The sequence below is a fragment of the Clarias gariepinus genome, chromosome 27 (assembly GCF_024256425.1).
Source record: "Clarias gariepinus isolate MV-2021 ecotype Netherlands chromosome 27, CGAR_prim_01v2, whole genome shotgun sequence".
Classification (NCBI taxonomy): domain Eukaryota; kingdom Metazoa; phylum Chordata; class Actinopteri; order Siluriformes; family Clariidae; genus Clarias; species Clarias gariepinus.
In genome coordinates, this window is record NC_071126.1 from 1,139,443 (window position 1) to 1,162,500 (window position 23,058).

Here is a 23,058-nt window from a genome sequence, read left to right on the forward strand (position 1 = left end):
ATTCTCAGGCCGGTAGATTAGTGCACAAAGAGCTGTGATACACTTCACAATATAACATCTAAATGGCCTCACATCCTCTCTGCACACTGTCCTCGGGTTGTTTTCCACATATTGCACACAACAACTGCTTGTGCGGAAATCATTAGACTGTAAAAAAAAAACCCTGTTTAGTCCCATCACTGCTGAGCCAGGAGTCAAAATCCTATACACACTCACACCAGCTGTGAGATCACTTCCCCAGAAACAATCTGTCCATACCAGCCAATTAGGGAGAATCTGTTCCATCTAAATGCTTACCTGATTTCACTCAGTAAACTTTCCTTTTTTAAACACAAAATCTTCAAGAACCAGATAACTTGTGAACTTTGTGGTCATTTAATCCTCTGTAGAACTCCTCTTGTAGAACAGTGTTACTACCCAACAGAATCATGGGAAATTCCTCACCAGGTTGTTCTCGTCCTGGAAGGCATAATGTAAAGTGGTTATCCACTGACTGTCCCCGTTCACCAGGACGTCCCTCTCCTCCCGAAAACATGCCGTCTGAGAAAGGAAGGTGGAAAAGTGTGACAGGATCTCAGTGTGTTTTAATCCCAGGGAAAAAAAATAAGAAAAAATATTCCTTGTTTTATCATGTGAGCAAAATAAATACTTCCTAATGTTTAATTATGAAACAGTTAATAGCTTCAGTTCCAAACCCCATGTTAGTTTTACACTGAAGTTACACTGAAAAGGTAAAGTAAGGTAAGCGATAAGCGATGCCCACCTCAGCCCTCTTCAGCATCTTCCATTTGTTTAGGATCTTCATGGCAAACACTTTGTCTGTGTTCTTCACCTTCACCACAGCTACCTGTGAATGACAGCATTTTCAGCTCAGCCCTGATTATTACAACACTGAAGTATTTCAAGGGGAAAAAAAAACTCACCTTGCTGATAACCTTCATAATCAACATTTTCAAATATGTTTATTTTAAATAGGATTCCTCGATTTGTCCCTACAGAGACAAATACTTTCATCTTTAATCCAGCTTTCTCACCTCCTCGTCTTTATACTCGAAGCTCTAAAGCTTCACATTAACATGCTTATTTTATTATCAACTTTGGCATCTTAAGATCATTAATGTGACATTTGAAGCTGTTGAATAAAGCTGCTTTCATGTTATGACAAGTTTTTTAAGGTTTAAGGTCTTAAAATTGTAACAATCAGAAAAATATAATATCGAATCAGGGCATTTATAAGATTGTAATTATTAAAGAACCCCAAAATGAATTAAACTGGCATCGTGATCCTATTGTATCAGGTGGTGACTGGTGATTCTTATCCCTACTGAACAGTCCCAACCCATAGCAGATTTTTGGTGCAGGGATTTGATCTAATGACCTTCTGAGCAGCAGCTCACAGACTTAACCAGTGTGCCACTAAGTTCTTCAGTCCATCAGACCGCTGCTGTAAAACCATTAAAAACATTTAAGGCCTTATTGCACCACCACACAGAGCATCTCATGAACACTTTGTGTTTGCAAATGACTGGATTTTTATTCTGTTTCACTTGTAGCTCACTTGAACGTCAGGAGTCCTGTTGGTCCCGGTGAGGATTTACAGTCAGGTGGCTTTGGACTGCTTGCTGACAAATGAACAGTAATAATAACATGAAGCACCTGCTAAAAATGCACTCTTGTTTTAAACTCAGAGTGACTCAAATATCCCAACTCCACTCGATCGCCCTGGAGCCTGGTAACAACTTGTTGTAAACCTTATCCCCCTCAGCTACACTTCACCGTCATCTGAAAACGCCTCTTATTATATAAATAAATGCTATTTTTCTATATGTAGTGAGAATCCACCGCAGTCAAAAATACCTGAATGACTTGGCAACCTCTTGCAAATTAATGTGCCATTTTATTCATTTGTGCTGAGGTGCAGTCTGAGTTCTGATTAAGAACGTTCTCCATGTGTTAAAGCGGAGAAACCGGCTACGGTGGCACAGGTTGTGAGACATAAAGCGGTTTTCTCAGTTACAATGAAATAAAACCCTTATAACCCAGCCATAGGGACTTTAATCCTGGGCTTCTGTCCAGAGCTCCTGCGTTAACAGGGCCACGGCTCAACACCCCAGCCATACCTGTGCAGCTCACATCCCACACAGCGTGAGCCCATCATGCTTAGGGATATTACCAGTTGATCTACAGAAGGATTCTAAAGGGCCCTTTACCCACTTCCTGAGTATAATAAACATTCTTGCAAAGACTTAAGGATCATAAAGCTGCACCTTTAAGCCTTTAAGATCCTGAACAAATGTGTTTTTGGACTCTAGAAGCTGATATTACAACATAAACATTCTCCATTATTCTAAATCATGGTCCCACTGTTTAATGCTGAGATTAAAATATTTATATATGTATAAATAAATAGAAATAAAAAATAAATTTACAAGTAGGAACTGAGTTGCCTTCTCTTGCCAACTTTAACAAAAAGGAAATGTGCAGACGTACTGTACACGACCCGATTTATGCTCAGCCAACTATCCTACAGCGAACAGGGCTGTTTTTGTTGTCAGCTCATTGATACCATCTTCTAAGGAATTTCAAAAGTGTCTTTTATAAACCCTGCTGCTGTGCCAAAAGGACGCGGTGGGGTTTATGGGACACATGGGATTAACGTATTAAACAAATGTACCTCTCCAAACGCTCCTCGACCAATCACCTTCAGGATCTCAAAGTCCTCCTTGTGCAGGCGCATCTGCTTTACTTTAGAGGTGAAGGGTTTGGCTGTAGAGAGACAAGACATGGTTAGATAACCATAAACTCACAAACAAACACACAATGCACAACGTACAAAATGATGCATGTACTGTACAGGTAACAAGTATTGTGGAAGTAATATTCTCAACAATGATCAGAATGGGGGAAATGATATCAGTGAATTTGACCATGGTGTGGTTGCTGGTGAGAGATTTATTTATTTAAACATTTTAGAATCTATGGCAGTTTTTCACACAAAACAAGGAGCAGAAACTGGATCTCCAAAAGGCCAGGCGCTGGATTTCAGGCCAGCGCTCTGATAAAGAAGTGGGTCGCCTCAATCGCATCACGAACACTATCACATAAACCCACACCAACAGTGACCCTGGAAGGACACTGGAAAATCTCTTAACGTTTATCATCTACAATCTTTCATGTCTCAGAATAACCTGTGTTTTCATATGGAGAGACTCAGTTCAGGTGGGAACTAAGGTCAAGCTAGAGGTGTCTACATATCTACACTGACTCAGCTCACATGGAAGCACTTAGACATCACTTAGACATCAACACTGCTTTGACCTGATGGCTACACCACAACTATTTTCCAAATTCACAGCTTAGACATTTAATGTGTTTTCCCCCCATTTTTTTCTAAAGAGCACCACAGATTCTTACTTGATCATGCTATTTTCTCATCACTGTATCATTTTACATTTATGGCATTTGGCAGACACCCTCATCCAAGAGCAACTTGCATTTTTATCACATTATACATCTAAATAGTTGATGGTTAATGGCCTAAACAAGTGCTCAACAGAGGCAACTTGGTGGTGCTGGGGTTTGAATTCGAGACCTTCTGAACCACAGTCCAACGCTTTAACCACTGAGCTACCATCGCCCCTATGACGGGTACAGGGACAGACTTCATCCACATATGTACACTACAGACAATTTGGCAATGCCAGTTAGGCTAATCTGAATGTCTTTGGACTGTGAGATAAAACCGGAGTACGTCGAGGAAACTTACCAAGCATGGGGAGAACATGTACACTCCATACACACATAGGCGTGTATCAAACCCAGGCCCTGGAGGTGCAGGACCACAGTGCTAACCACTAAGCCACTGTGCAGCCACTGATAATTCATCCAAACTTAAGCCATAAACCAGTTAGAAACAGGTGCAGGTGACGACAGACGATTAATATACTGGTGATGCTGAATGCTGAGTGGCTGGAACAGATGAGAGGGGCTGTTGTGGTTCTTACATAAACACTTAAATTTAAATTTATCAAAATGATTTTATTTTATTCAATTTAACATAAGGAAACGGGGTGTTCTCAGAGGACTTTTGTAATGCAGTTGAGGTTGAGGAAGCACCAAAGCCAGAATTCACAGAATGCTGTCACTACTACCTCTAGAGAGGAACTAAAACTGGGAGAAGGACTGAAATAAGGAAGCATATGGCCAAAAAGACCATTTCAGCCTTAAAGTTGAATACTGACCACTATTTGTTTTTATTATTATTATTATTATTATTTTTTTTTTTTACATTGGCCTAATTACTGATGCAAATTGAAGGACGTTGCTGATATTTAAAGGGAATCGCTAGCCAAAATAGAGTAGATGCCCTATATTTCATGCAATTCATACACACACACACACACACACACACACATATATACAGTGAGGTCAATAAGTATTTGATCACCCTGCGATTTTGCAAGTTCTCTTACTTAGAAATCCTGGAGGGGTCTACAATGTTCAGTATAGGTGCATTTACACTGTGAGAGACAGAATCTAAAAGAAAAATCCAGAAATTATATGTGCCATGTATATATATACACATTTACCCGGGTATACATATACCCAATTTAACACCCTGCTGCATGTGCTATATACAGTATATATATTAATATACATACATAGCACATGCAGGAGGGTGAGGGTGTTAAATCGGGTTCATGTATACCCGGGTAAATGTGTGTGTGTATATATATACTGTATATAAGTTTATAACTACACTGAACCTCAAAAGCATTGCTCTCCTGGTCTAAAGACTTTCCTTAAAAAAGAGTAAAATGAAAATGACCGAACAGTCCCAAAAGGACGTAGCCGTGCAGAGATGGTCTGAAGCGTGTGAATAAACATAGAAAAGAACAAAATTCCGGGGTTCACTGTATGATCCAGGAGTCTTAGAGAATCAGGCAAAGGGTTTTAGTAAAGGGCTTAGGGTATAAAAACACTGCACCATGTACTAGCTCAAACTGTGACAGCTGTTTTAGAAGTTTACAACACATAGTGCACTTCATACTAGGGATCATTTTGGCAGCTGTTTTGAGTTTTGTACTTCCGGTTGCCTATCAGAAATGATTTGCGTCAGTGGAAAACCAAGCAAAGCAAGTTTACTTTTTTTTTTGCATTTTGTGCAAGATTTAGTAAAGACATAGCACCATGGATTCCAAAAATGTTATCAAGGAGGGCAGAAAAACGGGAAAAATGTGAAAGAGTTTTTTTCTTAGATTTTTCTAAGTTTCCACCAGGACAAAAGTGAATCACTCCTCATAGAGTCCCAGGTTAAAATGTCCAACTTTACAACAAAAACCTAACGTAAAAAAAAACTTTTGCAGTCTGGTACAAAAACAGTTTTGGTCTCCAACATATTTCCTGTTAATGCCAACCATACAGGGGGGGACTTTTTATGTAACGCATCAGTTAAACTTACATTAAGCAGTGCAGGTCTCAAACCGCTAGCTATGAATTCAAATCCCACTACCTGCCGTCACGCAGATGAGGACTAAGTGCTTAAGAGTCTTAGTGAGCTTGTCCTGTAATTGTTGTATACCATAAAATGAAGTCTGATAAAGAATCGTGGTTAGATATTTGATCGTAGAAGATACTTGTGTATTCATGCATGCTGAATTCATCATGAACATGATGCCACATTAACCTTAAACACACATGTATTGAAAATAGAATAAAATTTCTAACACTTATACACAAACAGCATGTCTAACACTTCCTCCAGAGTTCCAGTATACTGCACTTTCTAGGCCATGGCTGATCCTGCAGGCTGGGAAAAAGCACTTATTATAACCTGCAGAAGAAAAGTGTCATGGCTCGGTCATAAACCCAGAGCTCTCCTGAAAATATGTATTATGGAAAAACATGTCCTGACAGATGTGTTTGTGAAAAGAGGAGAGAGAGAAGATCAGCTCAAAAAGGAGATATTGCAAAACAGCTTGTCCGGTGAAGAGATAAACGATAGAGGGAATGGAAGGAAGCAGATCATGTACTTCTAGCACAGGAAGAGAAAGTACATACACACACCACAGGCACATACACACACCAAAACAAGCTATCGTTCCAGGACCAAAGTTTTATCACAACAGGATTTGTCTCATGGATCCTTTAAACCCCACCATTAATAAAACTCTCCAGCCCCTTCATCTCTCTGCAGCAGGTCTGAGACTCGCTCAGCAGGCAGAATAAGATGGGATCTCTCTCTGACCTCCTTATTACCAGTGTGTCAGGAACCAAACCTGACCTTCAGCACTGTATTACTAGGCCTAAAGGAACTAATCAACATGATCAATGGTGGCAGAGTAAAACTGACACAGGGCCACTTTATATTTTCAAACTGAAACCAATAGGAAAACCTTATGAGCTGTTATAGTAACCAGTCTTCTTAAGTCAGTGCTAACAAAACTGTCAATACGTGTTAATTTACTAGGCATTCCATCCATGTATTACAAGATCTACGCTAAATATTTCACCTGAAAAATCATCATGCAATATGCAAAATTAAATGCATAATTATCAGATATGACCCGAACTGTATTAATTCTGAAATAAGAAAAATAAAATAAATAAATAAAATAAATCAGCCTTATTTATTATATTTATTATTATTCTGTTGATTCTATTTTAAAGCTGGTTTTATAATGAGACATTATCGATAATAAGATGGTGTACAAAAGGCATCATTGTGGAATTTTTTTTACTCATGTTTTAATTACATTTTAACTAAAGTGGCAATTAAATTTTTGTTTAATCTGACCATAAAATGGAAGACCAGAACTCTTCGTCTTCTCCTTACCTCTCTTAAACTTCTGGTCTTCTTTTTAATGGTCAGATGTTGAATTGTTTGGCCACAATGATGTAGCCTTCATTTGTGTAAAAAAGGAGAAGCCTTCAGCCCTAAGAACACCATCGCCACTGTCAAACATGGAGGTGTGGACCAGAGAACCTAATCACAGTAAACGGCACCATGAAAAAGGAGCAATACATCAAAACTCTCAACAACAACATTACGCAGTCTGCAGAGAAACATGGCCTTGGGCACCAGTGGACATTTTATTATTTTTTTGTGGGATTTTTTCCCCCGATTTTCTCCCTAATTTAGTCCAATTCCTTCCGTCACTAGGGGGCTCCCACATTAAGGCTAAGAAGACTATCGCGTGTTTCCTCCGAACCGCGTGACGCCAGCCGACCGCATCTTTTCAAACTGCTCGCTCACGCACCGTTGTGGGCGGAACACACTCAGAGGAAAGCGCTAGTCGCTCCTTCCGCGTGCGCGAGCTCACAGACGCCCCTGATTGGCTGTAGAGCCGTGATTAATGCGGGAGCGCGAGTACCTCTCATCCCTCCCCCCTGACAGACCTCGGCCAATCAGCTCTCTCTAGACCTCCGGCTACGAGAGGTTACAGCATCACCCGGGAACCCAACCAGCGATCTCCAGATGATAGGGCGAGCACTTCACAATTATAGAAAGTGTTTCATTGCTGTAATAGCCAATAAAGGCTTTTCTATTGATTGTTGAGCTTCATTAGGCCTGTGAGTCTATACTGTATGTGGATCCCTTAGACCCCATTTTTGCCTGTAGATCTGAATCCCTAATACTTCTTGCATAGATTCAACAAATTTCTGGAATTGCTAAATAAAATTCTTCAGAGATTTTAGTACAAATTGACATGACAGCATCATGCAACTGCTGCAGAATTGCCGACTGCACATCAATGTTGCAAATCTCCTGTTCCGCTGTATCCCAAAGGTGCTCTATTGGATTGAGATCTGGTGACTGTGGGGGCCATTTGAGTACAGTGAATGTTCATGAACTGTTATGTTCAAGAAACCAGTGTGAGGTGATTTTCGGGCCTGATTCTGTGACCTGTAGACTTAGTTTCCTCTTCTTACCTTGACAGGAGTGGCACCCAGTGTGATCTTCTGCTGCTGTAGCACATGTGCTTCAACCTTTGAGGTGGTGTGTGTCCAGAGATGCTTTTCGGCATACCTCGGTTTAACAAGAGTAACTGTTCCCTTTCTATCAGTCTGGCCATTCTCCTCTGACTTCTGGCATCAGCAAGGCATTTTCACCCAGGGAACTGTAAACCTTAGAGATGGTTGTGTGTAAAAATCCCAGTAGATCAGCAGTTTCAGAAACACTCAGACCAGGCTGTGGGGCACCAACAACCATGCCATTCAAAGCGACACCTTTCGTCCACATTCAGTTTGAACTTCAGCAGACTGTCATATCCATGTCTACATGCATTAATAACCTTTTGCTTTGATGACAGCTTTGCACACTCTTGGCATTTTCTCAGTCAGCCGCATGAGGTAGTCACCTGGAATGGTTTTTAACAATCTTGAAGGACTTCTTGTTGGCTGCTTTTCCTTCGCTCTCCAGAGCAACTCATCCGAAACCATCTCAACTGGATTTAGATCGGGTTATTGTGGAGGCCAGGTCATCTGATGCAGCACTTAATTACTCTCTTTTTTTGAACAAATAGCTCTTACATAACCTAGTGTTGTGTTTGGGGTCACTGTCCTGTGGGTGATGGTCTCACTACATGCACACCAGATGGGATGGCATGTTGCTGCATAATGCTATGGTAGCCGTGCTGCCTCAATTTTGACCAGTGTCACCAGCAAAGCACCCCACACCATCACACCTCCTTCTCCACGCTTCACAGTGGGAATCACACATTCAGGAACCATCTGTTCACCCTTCATACGTACATCTTCAAAGACAGGACAATTAGAACCAAAAATCTTAAATTTAATAGGGCTATTATCTGTACCCAGTCTTCCTCTGCACAAGACAACTGATGGTCTAAAGAATAGTTTTCATTGCCATTAAGAAGACAAGAAATGTCTCCAATTAAATCTTGACCTGGAACACCTGTGAAATTCAAACCATTTCAGGTTTACCTCTGACATTGGTTGAGAAAAGGCCACGAATGTGCCAATCTTCATTAAAGCTAATTATAGTTACTTTGGAATACTTTGGATCTAAAATATATCCTGAAATTTTGTAGCTTATTTTTTTTTTAGGAATGGTGACATTATTCCCCAGAACTATAAAGCAAATCTGTGGTCAGGAACACATTTTTCACAATCAGGACATCCAACTTTTCCCAGCACCTTTTCACTCCTAAATGCTCAAATCTTATATTTTCAATAACAAAAATACATTTATTTCCCAAACCCAGCTCTGGTCTTTGCAGTTTGTTAGAGGAGATGATCTCAGGTATGTTTTCTCTGATGTTTGATCTTCCATGTTCTGTTAGTGTTGCCTATACAGTGATACTCGTCAGTGATCAAATGATGCTCAGGTTCACCAGGGCAGTCAGCAACATGACCAACTTTAGGACATTTAACATTTCATACACAGACGTGCACTATATGTCTCCATTAAACAAAAGACAGACGGTGAATAAAATTAATAACATATTAATTATTGGGACTTGTACAGGGGCCAACAAGTGAAAAACACAAGCACAAAACAAAAAACCCTGTGCACAATAAAATGAAAAGGTGAAATGAAAACTGAAAAGTTAGCTCTTTGCTAGACAGCACATGCCTGTTGCTAATTGGCTAAAGTGCATATCAGTCTGACAGATCATGGGAAATAGATGGTTTATTCATAGTAAAATGTTTGGATATTTGTATAACAATCATTTCGATACGCTGTCAGCTTTGCACAGAAATCATATAAATATGCAAATAATAAATGCTGAAATTCTGCCCAAAGGAAGCCAATGCTAAGCTAACTAAACTGAAATAGTGCAATTCCTGGTCCTTATAAAAGTCCTACTCCCAGTCCAATCAGCAGTAAAGATCTACCATTTTGAGTTACCCAGTTTGGTGATGTATTTTCTGATTCGCTTCCATGTTCTTTCCTAATAACGCATGATATTTTGCATGCAGGGCCACCAGACAATTGCTATTCAAAGCATTATTTGAATAAAAACCAACTGCTGTATAAAATGTGATGAGAAAGATCTGAGTTTCTTCAGGCATACAACAATAATTCTGTTTGTTTTGCACAACTCATTTTCATATTTATACTGGATTAAATACACTGCACAGCATGTGTAAAGGTTACTGCACGTTACATGATTTTAGCTCCGATGTCCCAGTCACTGGCTAATTACGGGGCTCGGTGAAAACCTGCATCTCTGTGCACATCCAATGCAACGGATCATGTGGTGCAAACGATTGCGCAATGCCGTTTTCTCAGCAAACCCCAGCAGACCCTCAAATGCAAATGCAACCACTCAACACCTGAGAGGAAATCGAATTCCCCTTGAGCTAATGTGCAGCAGCTCGCTGATTGCAGTTTAAACATCTATTGGTATAGAAAGCAGCACGAAAAAAAAAAAAAAACACAAACGCATAATTCCTGGAGGTGCAAAAACACATGAGAGACGGTGCATGTGGTACACACTCACCCCAACCAAAAACACTAAACTGTCAGGCATTTTATTGAACAGAGGGAGCATAAATATGTCTAAAAGAATATGAAACCGAGAGGTAACATTACTGTACAACACTTAGTGATGCGCGACTTGAGAAGCTGTTGTGTCCGTCCCAATCTCCAAACGGAATTCGAAACCCTGTTAAAAACTTAAGCGCACATAAATGTGGTGGTATGTTGCGTCCATGGATGTAAATCAGCATAAAAACTTCAAACAAAGGTTACAATTTAGTTGTTTTGTAGTTGTATTTGCAATGTTTTGTTTGTGCTGTTTACTCACCATCTCATTATATCATTAAAACTTTTAAAAACATCATTGTCCTGACATCGTTCCAATGGTTACGTCATTACAGCTATATTACAATGCTGGTCCATGATTATGGTTTCTGCTGGTCATGGACATGTACTGGGAGAGTCCTGGCGACTTGCCTGTTTTTGCTTTATGCACAAACTACATCAAACCATATGTGGTTCATAAATCCTTTTTAACACAAAGTTCTGTGTATCGCTACCAATGGAAACTCCTAATTGTGAACACTAGAGGTAATGCGAGAAATGGAGATGCTGTACTTAATCAAAGCTACGGTCTGGTTTATACGTCTACACAACTCAGAGAGACAAATTCCTTTATATCTGCATATAGTGTGAATGCCGGCACTAATATCAAGATCACTGCGGAAGAAATGAGAAAACTTCCTGCTCCTAAGTCTTGAATACCACATGAGGGTGCACGATATAGGGGACAGACAGAGAGAAGGCCAACCCATTACATACTCACCCGAAAATACAGTTACTATGCTTTGTTCTCCTTACCATGCTGCTTTGAGATGATTAGGATCATTCTTGGCAATATTACTATAAAAACCAAGAAGAGGAGTCACACCTCACCACCTCGACTCAGCAGTGTTTGGCTTCACGCGTTGATGACAACAAGGTTTCTCGTAATAGCAGGCACACTCACACATTAACCCCTCCCTGCGTGGCAACATGAATACACTTTACAATACTGAAATGTTCACCAACCCTGCTGTTTTCTCACATCATAAAATACCTGCCATCCATCGGCCTTAAAAAAGCGATCGTCTTGTACCAGATGATTAATGATGTCTTCCTTCAGCACTATTTAGGATGCAGCTGAGCATCATTCTGCATGCAGTACAGCATCCCCAAAAATAGCCCAGCTGACCCTCTATTGCTGTGAATGCACTAAAAAGGAGGGCATAACGCTAGGAGAACTGCAAACACACTCAAACACATACACACACACACTTAGAATTCCGATATAGCCGGCTGATATCTTCCTACTCGAGTCAGCACAATTAGAGGACAGCACCAGCTCTTCAAGACTGTCAAAAAGACCTCTCGCTAACGGAGACCTGAGACAGCCATAAAGACACAGAGACTAAACAAAACATATACATGCTTATAAGAATGAAGAGAAAGAGAGAAAAAAACCTAATGCATATGTATTTAAATGGACATGTATTTATATAAATGTAAATATGTCATATAGATACATAGAGAAAAAGCCAATCAAACAGCTGTGTCCTTGTTCTGCAAACTGGAGCCCTGAGTCAGCGATTTCTTCTCCCCTGCCCCCATCCAGAGGCGCTCATGCCTGAACAAAATGCAGTGATGCTTTACCAACAGCTCTACCCGAAGGTTCAAACACACCACCCAAACCTGAATCAGCCCAGGTTTACACTCTGGACTCTGTAGAGAAGTTAATGCTTGTCAACCCGTACTGTTACCCCTCAGGAGGAAGCTGATCCTGTCTGGTGCAGCTTTAGCATCTTAGGAAAACCCTCTATGTCACTGTCCAAATAGTTCCCAGGCTAAAGCACAATTTCACATGGTCCAGACATAGAGAGGCATATTCACAATTAATGAGAAGTGTTCGAGTCAAACTGGTGGATGAAGGTGTAAAAGGTTGACATTTGCAGGAGCCTTTAAGCCGCAGTATGGTGATGAGACTCTTAGCTGCAGTAAAACATAAACAGTGCAAAGGAATAGCACAAGATAGCATTTTAAAGAAGGCTGCATGGCTGTATGTAATAGGAATCCAAATCCAGCAGTAAAAAGCTACAGCTTTTGTCCCCTGGTTGGGATGATAGTGGATTCAGGCTGCATGATTTCACCCTTTCAGAAACAACTTGAGGTTTGACTTGAACGCCCGTCGTATTTATTTCATTTCATCTATTCCAAAGCCACCAGGCCAGAGCACTGGCACAGCAGACTCCACATACAGTAGGCTATTAGTTCTCTTTATGCATAGTGGCCGGCCTGATGAGTAAAAGCAGGAGAAAGAAAATAAATCCTAATTCAATTATTTGACAAAAAATCTTTTAAAAACAGAACACAAAATGATGCCAAAAAAAGTATGATCATGCTGACTACATGCATTCACTCAACAAACTGATAAAATAACAGATTAGCACTTTTTGCAACTCTTCTTGCTTTACCAGTGCATGAACCCTGACCTTTTTTGCATGTAGAGATTAAAGCTAAATTGTCCTGCAACAGGCAGCTGATAGGACTTTTCACAAAGTTCAGCAGCTTTGGAAGCACTTTATTTTCATGTTTATATATATATATATATATATACATCTGTCTGAAACAGCTTCCTGCTTGAACTGTTTATTATAGAGAGATACTGTGCAGTTATGGCCTGCAAAAAAATGAATCATGCAAAGGTTAAAAACAAAGAATGTATTATAAATTTCCACATTTGCTTTATTTACACACTCTCTCTGTCCACATTATTGTCTTTTTTTTTTGTTTTTCTATCGTTTTCCTCTCGTTAACCCGGATTAGACTGTTCCTGTGATACTCTTTGCCTGTCCATATAAGGTTTTGTGTAACAGGAACTAAAACCGTGAGAGAACGCCAAATGATCCCATTAATGCTCTTGTCTTTCTAGTGTCTGTTTTTCCAATAGGAATTGTAAGTTGTCAGAAAGTTGGGATTCTGGTAATTTGCCAACATTATGGACGTTGGGACAAAGTTGGTGTTGGGATGCTTTTGAAAGTTAGAATGATAGAAACATTTAAAAACACAGAAATTACAGAAAGTCTTCTGTCTTGTCAGATGTCTGGGTCTTACTGAATTTTACGAAGTCATGACATCAGAGACTCTCACTCACTCATCTTCTGTACCGCTTTAACCTTTGTTTACGTTTAAGCATTCATATGTAGATGGATTTATTTATCTCGCAATGGAAAATAGAAAAAATTTGAAATGAGCATTTGGTGCCAATGATCATGTCACAAGTTATCTAATTATATAATTATATACTGGTATATAATTGAGAATTAATGTTATTCAGTTCACCTGTCAGTGGTTATAAAGTTATGGCTGATCTGTGTCAACAAAAAGGACTAATAAAGTGATGTCCTTCGGATATGTGTTGAGGAAAAGCAGGTATGTCAGTATTCGGGGGCCTTCCTCGACCAAAGAAACCAAAACTCATCATGTGGCTCATGGCTTCCTCCTCTATGTTGCTAAGCTGGAATATTACTGCACATGTGGCACTGTAAAGAGAAAGGACACACAGTCCCTGGTGAAGTCCCCAAACCCCCATGGCCTCAGGATATTCATACATGAATGAAGATATATATATGTGTGTGTGTGTGTGTGTGTGTGTGTGTGTGTGTGTGTAGGTCAGTTAATGAGCTCATGAGCAAAGGATCTATTCGGAGGCTCTTTAAATAACCGCACACACAAAGAGGACAAACACACTGTGCAGTGGTTTCCCTGTATGACATCACCGTGTGTCCAGTGGCTGCTTCCGGACTCGGCCCTGGCGAGCTTCCCACAGGAAACGGGCACACAAGTACATCCAAACCCTCATGGACACACTTTATGTGTCCTCATGTGTCCAGATCGATGTCCTGTCAGCTCACATCCGTAATTATGTATTTTATAAAGAAACGACAGCTTTAAAAAACTAATCTTACTTTAGAAAAATTCTGCTGACAGAATAAAAAAAATACATTTGTGAAAGTGAAAGTAGGTAGTGGATAAACCCACTGAAAAACATCTCAATTAACTAACTCAGTTTAACTACAAAAGACACAAATTTAGCAAATCCTGTTAGAAAGAAATCAGTTACAGACATTAGAAAAGCTTTTACTCGTGTCTATTTCCAATTTATCTACAAACTTCACCTACAAAGCAACTTTTAAATAAACATGAACTTTAATCAGCATTAAAGGAAGTAAAGTGGAAGTGGATTGTGGAAGTAAAGTAGGGAATTCCGTAATAATAATAATAATAATAATAATAATAATGAAACAATAACACTGTTAGAAGACTGTGACATGCACACCATGAAAGAGGAAAGCTTGCAATTCTTAATAAGTGACACCGGTGTAAGAAAAAACTGATTCCCCTCTCAACAGTTATTGTTCTACTAATTACGCAACTCATACAACAGCACAGCTTGAACTGTCCAACCCTTACAGTTACAACACATGGCACATGGGTCCAATAGCTCCAGATCACAACAACAGTCAAGCATCACGGTTTATATGGACACACATGGCTGGTATAACATTAGAAACAGCTTCCTAATAACTCACACACATCCCTGTGGTTCACACTGCCTGAAGGAAAGCTGCAGAAGTCTGGCATTTTAGCCGATGTTGGAGCTCTATCACGGTTAAAGTGATGCCTCAGGAGCTGCTCCAGCGCTTATTACTGTCCACTTCAAACAAGCATGTCCTCAGGCCAGAGACCTGATTGTTTACTGTCAATAGGGTTTTAGGAACTTGTTGTACTACACTACTCAACACCTCCTAGAAACGTTTATTTAATTTCATACCGACTTTAGAAAACTGCTGTGTGTGATAATCTCTGGAGCTCAGCCATTTCTGAAATACTCAAACCAGCTCATCTGGCACCTTCAACCATGAGATGCTAAAAGTACCAGAGATTGCACTTTTGCTTAGATTTCTATTTTATGTGAATTTTGACTAAAGCTCTTGAATGTATCTGCAGGATTATATGCATTGTGCTGTTGTCACAGCTGATTAAATAACTGAATAAATGAGCGAGTGTACAGGTGTTCCTAATGATTAAATGTAGATGATGAGTGCGTATAGTAGGAAATGTCACAGTGTCACCACGTGAAGGGTTTCCCAAGCTGCTACATATAGCAATGATAGGAACTCATCTAGAAACCTCTGTAGTCCAACTACGGCGAGTGGAGGCCAATGGTTACCATGTATTCATTCCCATTTTTACGAGTGTTATCAAATCGACATGGCTGCTCACATCATTAGCACTAAAGCTTTAAGTAGCATGTCTTACCTTAAACTTAAATGAGTTTTACTGCATATACACATATATACTTGAGCTCCATCAACATACAGCCATTCGCTTGTTAAATCTATAACACTGGCTTTATAGTTCACTATTTTAAGGATGAAAATATACGTCAATCATCACAGTAAGCTGGCTAGCTTGTTGATAATAAAGGATGAACATGGAGGCACCCATACTTCGGCAAACACCCCAATTCTGATTTATAGCCTGAACGTACAGAAGTAGAACATTATGTAACGATAAGTTCATATGCCACTCAGTCAAACACAGCTGCAGTTATAGAACATAGCAAGTTAGCAAGTCAAGTCATCTCCTCTTTACATACATTTCAATCTACTGAAAAGCATCAGCCTCTAAAAGCATCAGCCTCTAAAAGCATCAGCCTTGTAGACATCCATCTTTCACCAACAGCATTAAAATAATGTTGAGACATACATCAACAGTACACTATCTTAGTTGTAGTTGGCTGTGGACCTTCAGGCAGCCTGTAAGGCCCTGTTCACACCTGGTTTCAGGAATTATCTCAAGTTACCAGTGAACAGCTAAAACGCACAGCTGTTCACACCTGGAATTCTAAATATCCATCCATTCAGCCCTTGTTGTGCAATCCAGTATGTCCTTTGGTATGAGGAATTGCGAGTATGGTATGAGCCATTGTGCAAATTTACTATGCCACTATCCTATACCTGTATCGGACTTAAAAATATAAGACGACAAAAAGTGTTTGAATTACCTTTACCTTTATTAATGAATCAGTCTGTCTAGGGTAATGTCAGTTGATATCATATAACTAAGGTTTTGTCTGTACATTGATCAGAACTAGCTCCTTCAATGATATCTTTACATTTCATACATTAAAAGACCCAAAACCAAAATAAATCTTGTTTGTATGTCTGTACAGCAATATTTCAATACATCACGCAAAACTGGCTGGACAGAATTTTATAAATCTTTTGTAGTCATTAGATATCTGCCTAAAGTTTAACCTACACCATAAATTAAATCTAAATGGTGATTAAATGCGATGTTATAAACACTTATTTGCCAGATTTAATAATCTAATTTAAAATAAACTACGAACAAGCTACTTGCTGAATGTAAACGATTACCTGCACCAATAGATATTAATTAAAAAGGCTAAACTGAATATTTTACAGTCGAATACAAATATTCGCTTAGTTTATATTTTCACTACTGAAATAACAACACTGAAATGGTATAAGTGAACTTTAAAGCACTGGAGTTTTAAGACAAAGCTTGATCTCCATCTGATCTACTTTTTCGATTTCTCGCCTGTGGTTTACTCTCCGATTACCGAACAGCGAGTGTATTTGGCTGATGATGAAAGAAGTACAACATGGTGTAAACAAGGCGTAAAACACTAAATGTTACAAATTCTATTTCTTTGTATTAATAAGTTAGGCAGAGAGTTCTGTCGTACAGAAGGAAGGCAGACACGTAAGTGGGCTTCAACCTAAAATAATAATATCACTGATTACATTAAAGCTGATCAGCTTATTTTTTAACTATTTCTACAAACTGAACTGAACTTACACTAGTAGATCGTACATGTTTGATCAAAGACATGACACCTGAAGCTACTGTAGCTCTGCTCACTGAGGACAGAAGCCACCGAGGACTAACCCCAGGGGTCAGACGTCCTCCTATATTAATTTAGGGCCAAAACACTTCAAACAGCTAGCTGGATTGAGGTTAAGGGTTTTACCCTCTAATTTCACACACAAACCAGTTGGATGATGATTGTGTGTGTTGTCTGATGTGAGGTGGGTCAAACGTTTCCCAGAGGTTCCCCAACATGCAACTGCAGAAAAACTGCCCGGAGATGAAGCTGACTCACACACTCATTATCTATACTGCTGTATCCTGTACACAGGGTCACTGGGAGCCTGGAGGTTATCCCAGGGGACACAATGCAGAGTACACCCTGGATGGGGTGCCAGTCCATCGTAGGACACACACACACACACACAAGATAGAAGGACAGTACACACACACACACACACACACACACACACACACGCTCATTCACACACTACAGGCATGCCAATTGGTCTAATCTGTATGTCTTTGGACTGTGGGTGGAAACCCACCAAGTGCAGAGAGAACATGCGAAATCCATACACACAGACACGGAGGTGGGAATCGAACCCAGACCGTGGAGGTGCAAGGTGACCGTGCTAGCTAACCACAGAGGCAGTGAGATGAAGCTGCAAAGAAACACATATTCTGTATGGACATGTTCTTTACCCCAGTCTAGAAAGTCCAAGATGTTTTTCTCCCGTCTGAGGGGGGAGCTGCTGCACTCGTCGTAGAGACAGACGAGGACATCGAGCAGGGTCTCCACGCTGAGACACTGTCCCCCTGAGCGCGCAGGCCCGGCCAGCAGCAGCTCCTCCAGCGCCTTTAAACGCAGCTCCTCTCCAGACATGACGCACCGCCGCCACGGGGTCAATGACCGAGTGAAACCTCGACACGAGCGGCACGAGCGGCACTCACACCAGACCTCAGCTTGACAGGTCCGTCATGATCCGAAACACACACACACACACACACACACACAGTAGGTCCGACGTCTCCAGGGACTCGAGTGTCTTCTGTCCTTCGTCCCTGTCTCCTGTCCTCTGGATTCTCTCTCTTTTAAAGTGTCCTCCTCAGTTACATTGTTAAGTGTGAATGTGTGTGTATGAGCTCACACACACACACACACACACACACACAGGCTATGCACCAGTCCGGGATCTGCAATGCTGCAAAACCGCCCCCCCCCCTCCCCGCCTCCCGCGACCCGCGAACCCATAACAGCCTGGTTTGGTCCCTGCGCTCTTTAAACTCCTCAGGAATCCTTTGATGTGTTTCTGTGAAACCGAACGCGAGGCTGCTGCACTCCGCTCCACTGCGAACACGTCCCTCTTACTGATCTCTCCCCCTCTCTCTCTCTCTCTCTCTCTCTGTCCGTAGCGTCGCTGCTGCAGGCGGGAATCAGCAGCATCATGGTGACGTCATCGTCGTGTCGCTTCCTTTACCTTATGACGTGTTTTTTTGGCGGTGGTTCCAAAAATAATCCCGCCGTATTATTAATGGCTAAAGAGGTAAAGAGGTAAAGAGATGGAAATAAACTTCTCAAACATGTAGTTAGTTCATTAATTAATGCCAAAATAAGTCTTAAAGGCAATATTACTAATTCATAAACAAATATTTCAAAAGATCCAACTGTCTGTATAATAAGACAATGTGTAACTCACTTCTTAAATCACTCACTCATCTTCTATACCACTGTATCCTGTGTTCAGGGTCTCAGGGATCCCAGGAGGGTTAGGGCACGAGGCAGGGTACACACTGGACAGGGCGCACACACACACTCCCACACCCATTCACACACTGCGGGCAATTTGGGAACGTCAGTTAACCTTACCTACATGTCTTTGGAATGTGGAAGGAAACCAGACCATCAGAAACAAAATTCTCAGGTCTGATGAGACTCTCTGGTCACTCTACCATATAGGCCTGATTGGTGGATTGCTGCAGAGATGGTTGTGAACGCTGTAAGGTTCTCCTTTCTCCACAGAGGACCTCTGGAGCTCTGACAGCATGACCATCAGGTTCTTGGTCACCTCCCTGACTAAGGCCCTTCTCCCCCGATCGCTCAGTTTAGATGGCCAGCCAGCTCCTGGTGGTTTCGAACTTCTTCCACTTACGAATGATGGAGGCCACTGTGCTCATTGGGACCTTCAAAGCGGCAGAAAAATCTATCGGGTGTGTTTTTACTGAAGTTTATTTCCATCTCTTTACCTCTTTGCGTCTGAAGCCATCAATAATAAGCCAGGATTATTTTTGGAACCACCGCCAATTCCTTTGACTTCATGCTTAGTTTATGCTCTGACATGAATTGTCAACTGTGGGACCTTATATAGCCAGGTGTGTGCCTTTCCAAATCATGTCAAATCAACTGAATTTACCACAAGTGGACTCCAATTAACCTGCAGAAACATCTCAAAGATGATTAGGGGAAACAGGATGCGTCTGAGCTCAATTTTGAGCTTCATGGCAATATTTATGCACGTGTGCTTTTTACATTTTTTTTCAATAAATTTGCAAAAATTTCATGTAAACTTTTTTCAGGTTGTCATTATTGTCATGGTGGGTGTGCTGAGTGTAGTATTCTGAGGAAAAATCCATTTTAGAATAAGGCTGTGACATAATAAAATGTGGAAATAGTGACACACACATCACATCGTATAAATTTCCTAAAAGGAGTATATCAAATCTATCGGGTGTGTTTTTACTTTAAAAATAACTGACTTTCTATTAAGTTGAGCCCAGGACATGCAGTGCGAAAGTTGTTTGAGCTCTAAATGTGTACAAAGTTTGGTGTGCATATGTGCAAGTGTGAAAAAATAATCCTCAGCTTTTCTCAAAGTCGAAAAAAAAATTCAATCTGCTCTATAATTCCTCTTGTCTGTCTCTTACAAACAAATCATTTAATAAAAATGGTTCTGTACATTACAGTCTGCATTACACTTAGTTTTTTAAAACAAATCTATCAGATTTAATTATGATGATTTGTAATACAACACGAACACAGGTCAGTGGTTTAAACTGGTAACCCTGTTATTAACTATCTTGTCCGTGCCTCCTTCACTAAAAAGCAAACATGGAGAAGCATGATTCCTGCCCCATTTGGCCTCTATTACACTTATTGCACTCTTTTAAAAGCTTTTCTTTAAAGTGTCCAAATCAGCCCAACATCAGCATATATCATGCCAAATACAGACACTTTAAAAATTGTTAGTTGCTCAAAAAGGATGATTAGTCTTTTAACAGTGTCTAAATTGTTTCGAATGTGGATTTTATGAAGATTGAAGAGCTGATATAATATGGTGAGGCTTGGCCATGGTGTGTTAATGTTGTCTAGGAACTCAAGTGTCCTCAAACACAGGGCCCTGACTGAACTCAATGCCATTGAACACCTTTGGGATGAACTGGAACTGGAGCCTCAACATCCCATCATCCCAATACCAAAATCTCATGGAAAGCCTTCCCAGATGAGTGGAAACATTTTAACAGCAAAGGCAAGACCAAATCTGTAATGGGATGTTCAAAAAGCACACCTAGGCTTAATTGGTTTTGTGTCTACATACTTATGGTTCAATAATGTATGTGTGGTGTTAAAGCATGATGCATAAAACAACAACATCAAAATCATTGTGTGATTATTTTAATGAAAAGAGAAACAATACTGCCATCTACTGGCTGCAGTTAGCTTATTAATACAGCTGAACATACAAAAAAGCAGATGTGTGATTCTGATGCAGTGCACAATGTCTGTTATAATAAATAACTTATGATATGCATACATTAGTAGACTTACATTCATTTTATATATATATATATATATATATATATATATAAATTTTATATATATATATATATATATACACACTCAGCAAAAAAAGAAACGTCCTCTGACTTTCAACTGTTTTTACTTTCAGTAAACTTAATGTGTAAATATTTGTATGAACACTAAAAGAGTCAACACCATAAGACATAAACTAAAAATGTTTCCCAATGTGTCCCTGAATGAGGGAAGGCTAAAAAATCAAAAGTACCAGTCAGTATCTGGTGGCCACCAGCTGCTTGAAGTACTGCAGTGCATCTCCTCCTCATGGACTGCCTATTGCGGACAGTCTGAGCACTGATGGAGGGATTGTGTGTTCCTGGTGTGACTCGGGCAGTTGTTGTGGCCATCCTGTACCTGTCACGCAGGTGTGATATTCGGATGTACCCATCCTGTGCAGGTGTTGTTACACGTGGTCTTCCACTGCGAGTATGATCAGCCGTCCTCCCTGTCTCCCTGTAGCGCCGTCTTAGACGTCTCACGGTGCGGACATGGCGATTTATCGCCCTAGCCACATCAGCGGTCCTCATGCCTCCCTGCAGCATGCCTAATGCACGTTCACGCAGATGAGCAGAGACCCTGGGCATCTTTCTTTGGGTGTTTTTCACAGTCGGTAGACAAGTCTCTTTAGTGTCCTGCGTATTTAGAACTGTGACCTTAAATGCCTACTTTCTGTAAGCTGTTAAGGTCTTAACGAGCATTCCACAGGTGCATGTTAATTAATTGATTATGGTGAATTGAACATGCATGGAAAACATTGTTTAAACCCTTTACAATGAAGATCTGTAAAGTTATTTGGATTTTTACAACATTATTGTTGAAATACACAGTCCTGAAAAAGGGACGTTTCTTACGAGTGTATATATCAGTATATATATATATGAGTATATCTCACGTAGAATTCACCCAGTTCTATGAAATCATGTCTGTGACTGAGAACCATGTGTAAATTTTACCTTAATTTTCAATAACATGCTGGTTGATAGCATCAATGCCAATTTAAATGCTAGTAAACGTCTCTCTCTCTCTCTCTCTTATTCTTTCTAGTACTTATCCTGTACAAACACTTACCACAAGAACTCAGACTACGAGGCAGGGATCCCCAGATTTAATTAGTTCTAATTTCTAAAACTACTGTATATTTAGGGTGGTATGGTGTTAACACTATCCTGTTAGATTGCCAGGATTGGGGGTTCACCTCTGGTCTGTGTGTGTGTGTGTGTGTGTGTGTGTGTGGAGTCTGCATGTTTTCCCAGTGTTTGATGTGTTTTCTCTGGTTTCCTCACACAGTCTGGTGTCGACTCATTAGAAATTTAACCTTTCCTGTAGTGTATGATTTGCTGTGTGTGTGTGTGCATGTGTGTGTGTGTGTGTGTGTGTTGTGATAAGTTGGCACCCCACGTTTAATGTGCCTTGCCTTATGCCCTGAGATAGACCCCTGGCACTCAGTGATCCTACACAGGATACATATACACAGTACGGAGATCTGATCATGCAGTCATTAAATACATTCCCTTTAAACCATTTATGTCATTGGGAGATCTTGAAAATGATTCAATTTAAGATAATTTCACATGGCCTCTGTATGCAGAGTAAATGTAAGACGTAAATAGATACCCTCAGTTTTATAATAAAATGTATGCTTTAAAAATACAATAAATACTTTGTTGACTTTTCTTTAGTGGTTTTAAGAACGACGGTTCACACTGATGTAGAGAGTTCTACTCCACAGATCTTTAAACGGTTTAAAGACTTCTTTGAAAAGGCCAAGGTGGACCAGATTGCCGCTCTGCTGATGTTTTACTCTTTTTTTAAAAAATTT

General features: G+C 40.3%; 1 protein-coding gene across 4 annotated transcripts in view; it reads right to left on the reverse strand.

Moving 5' to 3' along the window:
* cdc42bpab (CDC42 binding protein kinase alpha (DMPK-like) b) overlaps positions 1-18,753 on the reverse strand; it is a 59,730-nt gene extending 40,977 nt beyond the window's left edge. For all 4 annotated transcript variants that reach the window (XM_053488695.1, XM_053488696.1, XM_053488697.1 and 1 more), the window contains exons 1-4: positions 18,089-18,753; positions 2,675-2,766; positions 764-847; positions 445-540 (exon numbers count right to left, since the gene is read on the reverse strand). In XM_053488695.1, coding sequence (XP_053344670.1) covers positions 445-540; positions 764-847; positions 2,675-2,766; positions 18,089-18,269 — 453 coding nt within the window. In that variant the 5' untranslated portion in view covers positions 18,270-18,753. The remainder of the gene's footprint in view (positions 1-444; positions 541-763; positions 848-2,674; positions 2,767-18,088) is intronic.
* Positions 18,754-23,058: the final 4,305 nt, after the last annotated feature.